The sequence below is a fragment of the Carex rostrata genome, chromosome 11, assembly GCF_964058835.1.
Source record: "Carex rostrata chromosome 11, lpCarRost1.2, whole genome shotgun sequence".
Classification (NCBI taxonomy): domain Eukaryota; kingdom Viridiplantae; phylum Streptophyta; class Magnoliopsida; order Poales; family Cyperaceae; genus Carex; species Carex rostrata.
Window position 1 is genome coordinate 828,878 of NC_135928.1, and position 14,312 is coordinate 843,189.

Genomic DNA, 14,312 nt, shown 5'->3' on the forward strand with positions numbered 1-14,312 from the left:
AAATTATAAACTTAAACTGTGAAAATAAAAATTAAAAACTATAAATTTACAACTATGTAAAATTAACAGATGAAATATTAAATACAATTTAAAAATTATAAATTTTCAATACTTTAAAATTGTGAATTTAAAATGTAAAAAATAAAACGTAAAAACTATAAAATTTCAATAATGTAAAATAAGCATATGAAAATGATAAAATAAAATATAAAAAATACAAACTTTCAGCTTAAACTACAAAAACAAAACATAAAACCTACAAATAATCAATATTGTAAAATTTCTAAATCTAAACTATAAATCAATTTCATGTATACTGTAAAATTTCTAAATCTATACATACATCCATCATTTGTTCAACAAAACCATAATATTCACCACACACAACATCTGTTCAACACAAACCATAATTTCTACAACATCATTCACGGTAGAATTATCACTTGCCAAATCTTCATTCAAATCAAAATCCATTGGGGCAAAACTGTAAAAATCAATAATATAGAATGTTAGACACAAATAAAAAATATATAATAATGTACATCAAAATATCTTCATAACACTGTATTAGTATATCTTATATATTATAAATTACTTAATATAAAATGTAACATATACATCTCATAACAAATAATATAAAGTGCATATGAAAACATTACATATATAATGTAAAATGTGTCACCTATACCGTAAATCAAATCCATATATAATAGAAAATGATATACATAACATTTAAAAAATAACAACATATATCATGTAAAATTGACTTGAGCCAATCCTATAAAATTCATAATTCAAACCTGTAACTTATGTAAAAAAATCTAATAAAAACTAATTACAATTTTCAAACATAAAGAAAAAATGTCATTTGACTTGCACCAATCCTGTAAAATTCATCATTCAATGTTCTAACTTAAATAACAAATCTTATAAAAAACGTAATTCAAATTTTCAAAGCACAAAGAATAAAAAAACGAACAACACCTAATTGTTGATAACCGATAAAAGCACAAGTATTAATTACTTAAACAGATCTAAAAAATATTGATTAAAATATTTATCACAAGTATGATAAAAACAAAATTCATTTATGCACAAAAGGCATCCATAAGATTTATGAATTAAATAGGATATCGTACAAAGCATTCGAAGTTATCTTTAATTATTTATTCACAAAAGGCATCCGTACGAATCAAAATAGGATATGCATCTGTCAATTATTTGTTCGCATAATGCATCCTAGGATTTATGAATCAAATAAGAAATCGTACAAAGCATTCGGAGTTACCTGGTGCGGCGATGGTCTGATTAGCACCGTCAAAGCAACCTTTACGATTTCTCCTTTTATTATCGATATCTTGATGAGAGAGTTCATCATGGAAGAACGCCTTGCGTACAGTACGTTGGAGAAAACCTTACGTTTGGCACCGCTGGGACCTTGCTTGAAAGAGATCGGTGTCATCTGTAGAGAGATAAAGGGGTTAGCATGACAGACAGAGAGAGAACTCCGATCAGTGGTGCTGGGTCCAATCGGTGGTGCCGTGCCCGATTGAGATGATCCGATCTGATCGGTAAGGAAGATAATTTGATTGGAAGTTTTTGAAAATGAGATTAAAAAAGGAAAGAGATGATCGGGAAGGAAGATTTAAATACGCAAATCGTGAGGATCGAGTCAGTTAAAAATAGTTAAATAGAAGTGAATAAAGTTGTAAACAGACTGTGAACAAAAATCTGTGGATCAAAACCTTTTCTCTAAAGTAAAATAGACTAACGGAGTGGTAAAATTAGGTGAAAGTCGGAAAAAGAAACAGAGATGAGATGTTAAAAGGTTGAAAGAACACAAAATTTGAGAGGAAGTCCATCTCGACACTTTGTCTGCTTGTCGGGCAAGGAAAGAAACATGTAGACTGTAGTCTTTTGGGTAATAATTAATAAGTCGATTATTCTTCTAATAAAAGTACAATAGCCTACTGATAAGATAGCTGTAAAAAATTTGAAGTTTATGCTAACATGATAAACGCGTCAAGCTGGCTAAGTTTGTCTTTAGCAATATGTTAATTTGATCACGTTTTCACGGTGGTCGGCCCATATGCTAGAGGAAGCGCGTTAGCCATACTCTATATATATATATATATATATATAGATATATATAAAGAGGAGGGTTCAAATGTCTCCATCTCTTTCCATCATTTTTAAAGTTCAAACAGTCGATCCGAACCGCTCAACCTAACCTCCATACTAAAATATATTTCGAGACCAAATTTTATATTTTTAGGTATTTTTTTACTATTTTTTTAGATAGGTACAAAAATACTGTTTTTAGATGGTTCAGATTTACTGATTTTGTACCTATCTAAAAAAATAGTAAAAAAATTCCTAAAAATATAAAATTTGGTCTCCAAACATATTTTAGTATGGAGATTAGGTTGAGCGGTTCGGATTGACTGTTTGAACTTTGAAAATGATGGAGGCATGATGGAGGCACAAAAACATGGAGGCATTTGAACCCTCATATATAAAAGAGGAACAAACAAAAGAGCAGTTTAGACTCATTTTTAGGAATTCAGATCCAGTCAGACCTGAGGTAGGTCCGGAAAATAATTGTTGAAGTGAGATCAACTGAGGTCGCTCAGTGCTCAGATATTTGAGAAGATACTCTTTATTTTCTAGTTGTTTGCGTCTTTACAAATTAGATTATATTTCATACTTTTTCTGCAGTTGAATTTAATGTATAGGAACCCATGCACAATAAATTGCAAAATTAATCATTTTATTTTTCCGAAATAAAGTTGAAAGAACCAAGAAAAAACTTTGATATAGTCTCTCTACTTCAGGTCCAGTTTTGGGGCCTCAATTTAGGCTTATTGACCCAAATTAGAAGTGCATAGCACCATCAGTCTAGGACTGAAAGGTGTGTTGCCTTGTTGGTCATAAAGAAATTCACACATTGAAAAATTCAAATCAGAGACCCAATACATTTTACTGAGGTAAATAAAATAATTAAATACCTTTACAAATAGTTAGCTCACAACAAAGCACGGTTGACAAGCTCCATTTGCATGCAACGTCATATTGTACATTATTTTGTGGTCATACCCCTTCAAACAATATTAGATTTCCCAAACAAAAATGGTGTCACAATATGTAAATGACTTTCTGTTGTTTCTTCTGACGGTTGGCATGTTTTCTTATGAACCGGCTCGTTTTAGATAAGCCATGACACCTAAACCAGCGACAAGAGCTGCACCAGCTGCAACTGCACTGTAAGCAGCTGCCCATGCATTCTTTTGTGCATAATCGAAATTATCAGATCCTGGTGCTGATGTGGAATCCTTCCTCCGACCTGAACCCGAGTAGTCCAAGTACAATCTCAAGCTCTAGAACATAGTAACAAAAAATAAGACACTTTTGTTCACAGTAAAGGGCAAAGAAGAAAGAGACAAATAAAAGAAATAAATGCAACCACCTGTAAATTTGTCATATTACATTTGTATTTCTTGATACCTTTATATATTAAGTCACAACTTCTACCCACCAAAATACAAAACATACAAAAAATAAAAAAGTAATCCATGTGTTTTCAGAATATGGAAAGCTATAAAACCAATCTTTTTCCAAATGACGCCTAAACTATCCCCTTCAGTAGTGTAAAAGGCTAATAGTTTGGTACCATTAGATAATTGTATCTCAGATTTCACAGAAGCATATAGAAGTCTGGGATGTTGTAATCGCACAAGGAAAGTTCAAATATGAAAAATCATATTGGGGAGTTAAATGACAGATACATCAATAACTGGACCCGATTAACCAGCATGAGAGAGAAATTTTCAAAAAGAAAGAAAATATCACCAACCTTCCAACCAATCTGTCGAGCATGATCGACAGCTGCCGTAAGGTCACTGTCTGATGCAAGAATAACCTTGTCGTGATCCTCGTCCTCATACTAGAGAGAGAATAAATAAATAAATATTTATATTATTTTGTAAGACAAGGATATTTTACTTGTTTCCGAACTACACAGTACCAGACGCAAGAGTTGAACATTTTGCCAATACAATCCCAATTAAACTTCCCATACGTGGAGTTAAGCTTCCCTAACTCTGAATACACCTCAGTTTTACCTCCAATTCTGTAATACTGGTCAAACCAGTGGCAGATCTACCTTGGGATGAATGGGGATCAACTGACCCCCATTTATTTCAAAAATATGGTGCTTAGACATGATTTTACTGTATAGTTTTAGAGTAAAATGTTATGGCCTATAAAATTGACCCCCATATTTTTTGTAAAAAATTTATACGATTCACCCCCATTGCGTGTTTGAATTAGCTGAAAGACTGCCTCCGTCCCTGTGTAACTGATACTTAAAAGTGGACTCAATTTAACATTTTTTTTAATTAGCTAAATTAAATTATTCTTTAAATGTACCAAAATTTGGGGAAGGTTACTCCGGTCAATGTCATCTCCAACTCTTGGTAAGATGGATGCTATCAGGTCTGTTAAGCTGTTTATTTCTGTTAGAACAATAATTAAACAAATATTACACAAACCGACAAAATAGAAGAATGGTAATTAAAAAGAAAGTCGAGTTCATCAGAACAAGCATCCAGCTATAAAATAGTAGTTCTACAAAACAAAACAAAAAACAACATAAACGAGAGATTGGGAATAGAATTTACCACAGTTGAAGCGGTGCATGCGTCCTTTCTTGTCTTGAATTTTAAAGCCAAAGGTGGAAGAAAGACCTGATGGGAACAAAGCCGATCGACCAGCTTCATTCATTTCTGATGTAACCCTTGTGGACCCCTCACTGCAAATAAAGTAATGAGTTAAATAAAGAGTCCATAAAAATGAGTTTTCAAGTGTATGAAATTCCTTATTATTAGACCTGTGTTAAACACTACAAGCACAAGTATGATGGCTAAAAGGACTGTGCAATGAGTTCTTTTGGTCCGAGACTTGAGCACATTGAGGATTGCTTGTATTTGAGAATTTAATTTTGAAGCTTTGAGTTTAACTGGGGCTTCCTTTGGGCTCAACTGCTCAATTGAGGGTTTTACCACTTATTATTAGCTTTTTTTTACTTTTCTTTTATTATCTGAGGCAAAAGTTGGGCCATGTAGTGTTTTAATGGTGTAATTGCAACACTGTAGGTAAACTAGGTCTGGCAATAATAGCTACTGGCCAAAAATTTCAATCTGTGAAAGAGATACCAACCTTCTATTGTCAGAATCATCATCTGGCCCAATATCCATAGCAGAATCCCAAAACTTTTGCATCATAGCACTCCCCCCATCTGTACCTGTACCAGTACCAGTACCAGTTCCCACACTTGTACCAACCTGAACTTTTCACATAGTGAAGTTAAAAACACTGCACCAAATCCCAATACTGCCACCATACCCAAAAGACGGGATAAGTTCTATCTGTAAGGGGCAGCTTCAGTATCATACTGATGTCATCATTGGTATCAGGGATTGCTGTAGTAACATTACCAGATCTAACTGACTGAACTAAACACAAAATATAAAGACTATCAAAAACTTATGTGCAGGGTGCATCCCAAGTCATCTTAAAACTCACAAACAAACCCCTAAATTTACAGATGCAGAAAACCTACCGTTGCCACTGCCGCATGAGTGATATGAATGACGTCCAAAACTGTTACTATATTCCCATCTAGTACCAAGAAGAAGAAATTGTGACAATTCAGAAAATAGCTTGAATTGAAGAGAATTGTAGATACTGAAAAAAAAGAATATTGTAGAGAAATAGGACCTCGGTCTACAACAGGAAGATGGAGAAATTTGCCATCATGCATGGTGTGGAGTGCATCTAGAATTGGCATGTCAACTGTGCCACATTCAGGATTTGTGGTCATGACCTTCAAAAAAGCATACATGACTTAATATAAACCGAGCAGCTCATGACAACAATCAATATAATCAGTGCTCGAAATTATCCAGGTTAATTATTGACAGTTTACTTTTCACTTCTATTTTGCGTTTTCTAAATGGAATTGTTTCCATCTTATATTTCTTTCCTTACTAAACTGTACGAGTTGAAGCTATTCTGCAAATAAGATGTACCTTCTCCACTGGAGTTGACTCTGGGGATAAGTTTTGTGCTATCACACGCATCAAAATGTCTCTAGGCCTGATTTGAAAGAAAGTAAGTCTTCTAAGAGATGCATATTTTAAATTAATACTCTATTATTCATAAAGGAAGGTGGGTTATATTGGTAATTTATTGGATTAGAACAAGAAAAGAACCAGTGTTTTTCATTTCCAGTTTGGTAAGAGGCAAATCGAGTATTTAGACATTCACGACACGAATTTTTTTTGTTAATGATATAGGCATTTACGTTAAAATTCCACGAGGCTTCCCATCGACTATAACAACAGCCGAACTGATCTTAAATTCGAGCATCTTTTTCGACGCAGTTAACACTGAGTCGGAAGGCAACAGAGTTACCACCCTGCAAAAACAAAAGAAGTGTTACATCATCAATATGAAAATAAAGTAATAGGAGTTGAGAGTACCATAGATCACAGTTTTTAAGGAAACTTCTTCAGGAAAAAAACATGATATACTAGCTGTATGCATTTACACTTACAAAAGCCAATATTTTCTTATAAGACCCATAGGTGGAACTGAAGATGATATGAGATGTTTACAAGTTTTTGGTGCAAGCTTGTCATTCACGAAATAAAGTTTTGAAGGGTATACATCCATATCCCTCTTTTTTTTTTTTGCAAAAAAGAAACATATGCTTTTCTGTTTTTACATAACATAATGATAGGATATTACCTACTTTGAATTCTCTGGGATGATAGTAGAGAGAGATGGCTTAAACATCCGATCACGAAGGGTCTCAATAAAAGAATTTGGACCTGAAATCAAATTCCACTTGGTATTCAGGGCCCAAAAATAACTTGTCTTAGTTTCTCTAATAGAAGGCAAAGGTTCTTTGATATTATTGTGCTTTTATTTTTATTTTCCATTTTTTTCTATTCTTTATTTCGATCTTTTTATTTGATATAATGTTCTTTTATTTTTCTTCTTTTGGGGATGACTAGTAATTTAACAGAAATAAGGAAATCATTATAAAGAAATGTTGGTAATTGCCACGACTACACATCTATATCACTTTGGCTGTAATACAAGTCTCTTCTAATATGCTGTTATTTTGGTGTTTGATTGAGGTCTGTGACTAAACAGGGGCTCAAGCATCAATGTGGACCGGGTAAAACCATACAAATGAAAACCTAAATGGTGCAATACTGACCTACGAGATAGAACACCACTATATAACAGCTAGATTTTCTATGAAAAAGAAGAGTGTCCCGGTTAGTATAAACCACAGGTAACCACAGACTTATTTTGGACAACATATTTCAAACGAAGAATTATGGTATTTTTGCATGCATGAATAAGTTTTTTGGCTAGTATCTAATAATCAATCCACTAAACTGGAAATAACGTCTTTTAAGAGGATGAATGAGGTGCGTTTATTTTTCACTTTTTATCTCATGCTTATCCCAGGCAAACTCAAAATTTAACATGTTTCTGCATGTGAATTATGCAATGTGCATTAAGAAAAACATTTGTCACATGAGATACATGGTTTGCAATATTTAATAGGTTGTAAGCTTGTGCAACATCAGAAACCCTTGATACAAATGTTAAAACGGAGAAACCAGATAAGCACAAGTTGATTGTCATGGGTAAATACAGAATACTGTCTAGTCATAAACCAAGCTAACATCATAGGGAAGATAAGAATACCAGAAATAGATGTTCTCCAATGTTTCTCTACACCTTCAACTGCTGCAGCTATAGCCTTCCCTTTCTCAGCTGCTCTCTCCATTCGTGCTATCGCATCGTATAAACATTTTGCAATATCTAACAGTGCTATTACCTCCCCGTTTTCCACCACAGGCAGATGCCTGAATTTCCCTATTTCATTTTTTTAAAAGATATATAAATATATAGAGAAACAAAGATTTTTTTTTCAATATACTAAAAAATTAATCCATTTTCTTTACTGCTAGGGAAGTACGGAAAACCCACGAAGATCACGAACCAAAAAGACAAAATATGGTTCAAGTATTTGGTGGTAGCCTCATGGTTTTGTAATTACTATGATTAATTATCAAGTCTTTAGGAGTTATTGTGTCATACATCATACTTAAGAATCGATTGGGAACCCACATAGCATTATCTAAACCCGACTAAATAACAAAACAAAAAAGAACAATCTAAATAGCGATCAACTGGTTTTTGACCAGTATAAACAAAAAAATGTCAGTACTGAAAAATAATGATACGAGATCGAGTTCCCAATTCAGTTGATAGGCTTCCAACACAAGCGCCAAAAGAATAAAAGGGAAAAAATGTTATAAAACTAAAGCTCACAGAGTTATTATTATATACAAACCTAGAACCATCTTTTGTAAAGCCTCAACTGCCAGTGTGTCAGAAAGCACAAAAACAGGGTTTCGGGTCATCACCTTTGAAACAGGTGTTTCATCCAGCTTCAATTCCTTTGCAATGACTCTTGTGGTTATATCCTTCAATAAAGTTTCGAAACAAACTAATAGGTAAATTGTACCATTAAGTACTTGTAGAACATGAGAACAAGTGTACAAAAAAAATTCCTGGACAACACCAGGAATCATATCATTGTGTAATGAAGAACAAAACTTGAAGCCTCAATTAAGTAATTTCGCTTAAAGCTAACCCAATTAACCTCAAGCACAACTTACCTTAAGTTTGAAAACCGTATAGCTTTATGCATGCTCTGTTTAAAACTTGTAGGTATATTGCATAAATGGTAATTTTTGTTTTTGATATAAATTATGTTGCTTCTCTAGTATTGTATAGTACTATTCCTAATTAAAAATCTATAACATATAAATTTTACTTATAATATATCTTATCCGGTTATTGAAATTAGTTGAGCTGTTATACAAGTTGTCACATTCTTTTAATACAGTTTATTATAATGGTGCTGTGTATTATTTTGAAATTTTGTATTGTTTGCATATTTCCCTCTACTTTAAAAGATTTACTAAAAAAATTGTCACACAAGTGGCTGAAGCAATGCCCTGCCCCTACACTGTATGCAAGCTTTCCTACTCCACCCTCCATCCTTTGGCATATTAAAACAATTAACAGACAGTTTTACTTGAGAAGAGATGACAAATGCATTGGGGAGATTTAAATCGGGAAAGTCTGACTGTCCAAAGTAACAGCGGGTTGGGACCGAGAGATCTCGAGGAACAAAACAAAGCCTTGCTCCTCAAATGCTACATTGGGCTGGCCCAAATTGTCATCGCTTTGGCCATCCTTTTTGCACAGGCACGTAGGGGTACCTTCACTTTGTTGCCTCAGACCCAAATTCAAACCATCTTCTGCTCTCCTTCTTTGTACAGGATCGACTCACTATTACCTAATAATGCAACACAAGGGACCACTGTCCGGAGATGGGCAATCATGGTTACAATTTCACCACCAAATCGGCCTATTCTTGCCAAATCTGGTGGTATTACCCTGCATTACACAGAAACCAGAAACCCCTAAAGATCAACATTGTTTATTGGCTTTTACTGTAAAACAAACTTCTGACCTAAGCTAATCTAATCGCTAGGGTCGTGTTTGGTTGTGGAGTAAGAGGTGGAGTAAGTCCCTCACTCCACATTTAAGCTGCTTAAACGAGGAGTAAAATAGGAGTAAGATGGAGTAAGAGATGAGTAAATCCGGAATAAGTTACTCAACCTCTCTAGGTGGATTAACTTACTCCGCCTATAAGGCCCACTGTCAAAGGCAGAGGTTCATTTCTCAACATCTTACTCCTCCATGTAGATTAATTTAAGCTAAGATTTAAACTATCAAACGAGGTGTAAAACATGAGAAGAGTAAGCAATTTACTCTCTCATTAACTTTACTCCACAACCAAACATGACCTAGATGATGGCCTCAGAACACTTCCTGCATCTTCTGTCCGACGCTTCAGATTTAAAACACCAATCACCACTTCACGATATGTCCTTACACAATTCACACCTGGAAGCTCATGCTGCCCGCCATTCACCATGATCTATTACAAGATTGTAATCTCCAAGAAGTTTTGGTTGCGCATCCTCTGCAACAACAGTCTTACTCAATGAGGACAGTGCAACTCTACTTCCTTCATGACCTTATGACATATCTGGAAGAAGAGAAACCATTTGACTTTCAAAGGGACAGCTCACACATCAGGAATCCTTGAAAGTGTCATAATCCTAGATGTGAGGTGTTAGGATTTGCATTGCTAGGAGACGTTCTTTTTCTTACTTTACTTTTCCCTACAAATTCTTGTTCTTGAACCTTTTGTTTGGTAAAAAAAATGAAGTAGGCCTCTGGCCTTTCTACTTCTTCAAAGAGATGGAAAAGGTTAAATCAACAGGAGGCCTTGTATCTAGTTAAGAAATTAAGCCTGAGTTTACCTGATGCTTTAAGGAACCCTCTGAAAAGTGTGCAAAATTTATATAAACCTGTGGGCCCAACCAAGTCTCAATATCAAACTGAGCCTCAGCCAGACCCTCTTAGCCTCATGTACTGTCTGGTGTAAATAAGCCTAACTCTGATGAACAATTCAGTATAATTGTATCAAATTTTGGATCGATCAACTTTCAACTAACAATTAGGATCAGCTTTAACGAGTTGCAAAATAAGACAAATGAATAACCTCAAATGTAAACAAAATTAAGTAAAATAAAAGAATAAAAAGGGGTCAAGTCAATAAAGTACCACGTCCATACTAGCTAGCATAAGCTGGTTGCAGAAATACAGTAAAAAAATCATACCTTATCAGTAATGATCCCGCAAAGTAATGCATTAGAATCTGTTAATAACACAGCATCAACACGTCTGACAGCCATGCGACGACATGCCTCAAGTATAGTTGTACTTTCAGGGATTGTCAGAGCCTTAGATAGCCTCAGTCTTTTCACAGTTCTCTCTCCAGTTGCACCACTAAACAGAGAGGATATAAATTAAAACGATACTATTAAAATATCGATTGAAAAGCTTAAATAAAAAAGAGATAATCAAGTAATGAGCTCCTGCAGGGGTATAAAGTAATTTCAGAGAGTGTTAATAAAAAGAACAGGTAAATAAAGGACTGAGAATTTAATTTAGATAGGCGCAAATTGCGAATGTCAGGCTAGAGCAAGGATATAAGGCGTATAATTCAAACATAAGCTGTCAGTTTTACAATTGACAAGGCTCGTGAGGCTCCATTATAGGTAAGATATAATTAATATGACAAGATGAAAAAACAGAAAGAGAGAGAGGTTACGCAGGAGGGCGAGAGATGGAATTACGGCGCAAGGTATCGGCGGCGGCACCACCGTTCTCCGTTCTCCGCCTTGTGAGGGAGACGCTACTGCGCCTCGATACGGAGCCATCGCCTCCGACTCCGCCTCCGCCTCCGCCTCCGCCAGAGCCTTCCATCTCCGGCCAATCGGACGGCTCAGATTTCGCGGGACTCTCTTTCAAATCTGTGGCGTCTGATTATAATGTCTCTTCCTTCGTCGATGGTTGTTCCCTCAAATCTGTAACTCGCTCTCTCTGTTCTGGAGACCCCCCGATTTTTGGGAGAGATAATTATAAATTACGAAAATAAATTTATGTGGCTATAACTATCAATATTTCGTACAACTTTAAATGACTGGTTAAGGATAGTTAACCCGCTTCATTAACGAAGTAAGATGTGAGATACAGGAAATTGGCTGCGATGGAATTTTAGATTATGGGTTGAAAAAAGAGATAATCTAGAATAATTATTGACAAGCACGTCTCCATTGTTTGGGAAATGGATAGTAATTATTGGCTACTTCCTAAGGAAAGAAAAAAGAAGAAACTGGATATTACTTACCTACACGCTACACGGCTCCAAATGTGCAGGAATTCGTAGAGTTAATGCATAGTCAATCTGGACCGTCCAATGTTGACACAAATATTAAAAATGCGATGTGCCTGAGAGCGAATTAATTTGAATTTTGATTAGATGTATTAACTCAAAAGTTGAATTAATACAGAAAATGCAGACTCATTGCGAAGGGGCTACCGTCTACTCGACGATCCAATCTGTGTTAAGTATTAACACAAATATTAAAGGGTTCTTTGCATTTTATCACGAGTCGAATTGACTCGGATTCTAATTGGACTGTCGATATGTTAGCCATTGTTAGAGCATCTACATTTATGAAACTATTAGAGTTTCTAATTTAACGTGATAGTTTATAATTCAGTTTTAGAGATGTGGAAGAGTTTCTTATTTAGAAACTATACATTAAAGTTTCTTATTAAGAAACTATTTATAAACTCTGTGTTGGCCAAATGATTGGCTCAAATTATTTCTCTTTTTTAATTTATTGCTGACGTGGCTTAATAGAAACTCTAAAATGAGTTTCAGAGATGTGAGAGTTAGAAACTTTAAAGACCATAATTTCTAAAAAATAGTTAACAGCTATTTAGAAATCCTTTTGAGTTTTAGAGATGTAGATGCTCTTAGCCATATGATACAGATTTCCAATAGATGTCCCTTGACGGTTTTGACGTTGTAATGTTAGCCATTGGTCCAATGACATTCAATTCTCCATTTTTATATTATGCAAGCAGATGTGCTGATTTGCTTATGGCTTTGATTAAAAATGTAATTTATGATTAAATATTAGCTCTCAGATCAGATATATTTTGATTCTATGTATCTATTTGATGTTTTCTATATGTAGAAATTTAAATTTATTTAGACATATTCATCACACATACTATTTATATGCAAATTATATCATCTTTTTGAATGATCATGATTAGAGTGGAAGAAACGTGTTGTGTCGTGTCGTAACTAACACGCCATGATTTTGGTCTTGGGCTGTGACCAAATTAATATTTCACGTGTTGTGTCGTGCTGTAATAAAAATGTCAAGGGGTGGTCACATCACACGAATGATCATGCCACATGACTCATGCTGTGCCTAAATGTGTTATGACTCACATGACTCGCGTGACTATTTGATCATAATTTAGGTTAGTTTATTCAAGATTCACTATTTGATCAAGATCTAACGGTCCTAATTACATGTAACTCGCGTGACTACGTGTTGTGCCGTGTCATGATTAGATCTTTTGCGTGACGTGACGTGCTATGTCAAATTTTCTAAAGATGATCATGAGACGCGAATAGTCACAGCACAGGATACGTGAGTCACAAGAACACGATACTAGTATTCAATGATACAAGTAGCAAAATTGTAAAGCCTTTTAATTAGCATTTTATAAAATAAATTAAAAAAAGTAACACGTATTTGAAGAAATAAAAAAACTTAACACGGACGCTTATCGATAAGCGTTTCTCTCATAAGTAAAATGTTTTTTTTTTTCTAAAAAAAAAAAAAAGTGTTTTCCTTGGAGAAAATCAGATAAATGCTTGCTTAGAAATGTTGTAGGTGAAATGCTTTCTCAGTATTTGTTTTTCATAGTAAAAATATAGGTCAATACTCCAGCACTTTACTCAGTTTGCATTGATTTTCAGTTTTCACCTATAGCTATAGGTTACAGCATTTGACTGACCTGCAGTAGTTAAGAATAAACAAATGTGTTAAATGCCAACATCTGACAGTTTGGCCGAGTGGTCTAAGGCGCCAGATTTAGGCTCTGGTCCGAAAGGGCGTGGGTTCAAATCCCACAGCTGTCACGATTATACACACACTTTTATTTTAAAAAAAATGAATTCGTTCCTGAATTCTTTTCCAAATAATTTACAAATTTCACGAGCTTCGAATATTAGCATATTTTAAAAGCGGTACAGCAAAATAAATTATTTCTGAATATGTTTGTACTATATTTTAATAATTAATTTTTGACTTATGGAATTATTTTTAATTGAGAATTTGTTTTTACTATAGTTGTTCCCGAACTTCGCTTACAAAAAATATACATTGAGGAAAACATTAAAATCTTTCGAAAAAAAAAAAAATTAAGCACATGTATTTTTTCAATGTTAAATAAATCTACAAGGATAAACAATATAATTGTATTAAGATTTATATTGTACCTTAGATAAATCAAACACATTTTTTTTAAATAAGAAGATAATTATAAACTTAATACAAGAGTCATCCAATTAATAATAAAAAAATCGTATAAATAAATAATAAATGAGTAGCATTTATGTATCCGAGATACCTCTCTGTATTTTTTTAATAAAAAAAAAATTGAAAATCAAAATACTTAATTATATAATATCGACAAGAAATTTTTTC

The 14,312-nt window shown here is 34.1% G+C and overlaps 1 protein-coding gene, 1 long non-coding RNA gene and 1 other non-coding gene across 4 annotated transcripts; 1 reads left to right on the top strand and 2 right to left on the bottom strand.

The window, feature by feature from the left end:
- Positions 1-2,931: 2,931 nt before the first annotated feature.
- On the bottom strand, positions 2,932-11,785 carry LOC144562462 (CBS domain-containing protein CBSCBSPB1-like). Of its 2 annotated transcripts, none has more exons than XM_078311691.1 (14): positions 11,345-11,785; positions 10,851-11,019; positions 8,441-8,573; positions 7,789-7,959; positions 6,815-6,893; positions 6,365-6,478; positions 6,090-6,156; positions 5,779-5,884; positions 5,621-5,679; positions 5,218-5,342; positions 4,680-4,810; positions 4,429-4,514; positions 3,854-3,943; positions 2,932-3,377 (listed from the first exon to the last, which is right to left on the bottom strand). In XM_078311691.1, exons 1-14 carry the CDS (start codon positions 11,497-11,499, stop codon positions 3,189-3,191), a joined length of 1,674 nt encoding a protein of 557 aa, XP_078167817.1. In that variant the 5' UTR covers positions 11,500-11,785; the 3' UTR covers positions 2,932-3,188. The 2 variants fall into 2 exon arrangements, with proteins under 2 accessions (XP_078167817.1, XP_078167816.1); XM_078311690.1 differs by having other exon boundaries at positions 5,218-5,331; positions 5,604-5,679.
- Positions 7,014-7,609, bottom strand: LOC144562464 (uncharacterized). The gene is made up of 2 exons (XR_013514088.1): positions 7,564-7,609; positions 7,014-7,149 (listed from the first exon to the last, which is right to left on the bottom strand). It is a non-coding gene; the product is annotated as an uncharacterized LOC144562464 (long non-coding RNA).
- Positions 11,786-13,664: 1,879 nt separating the features above from the next.
- On the top strand, positions 13,665-13,744 carry TRNAL-UAG (transfer RNA leucine (anticodon UAG)). Its single transcript has one exon. It is a non-coding gene; the product is annotated as a tRNA-Leu (tRNA).
- The last annotated feature ends 568 nt before the right edge of the window (positions 13,745-14,312 follow it).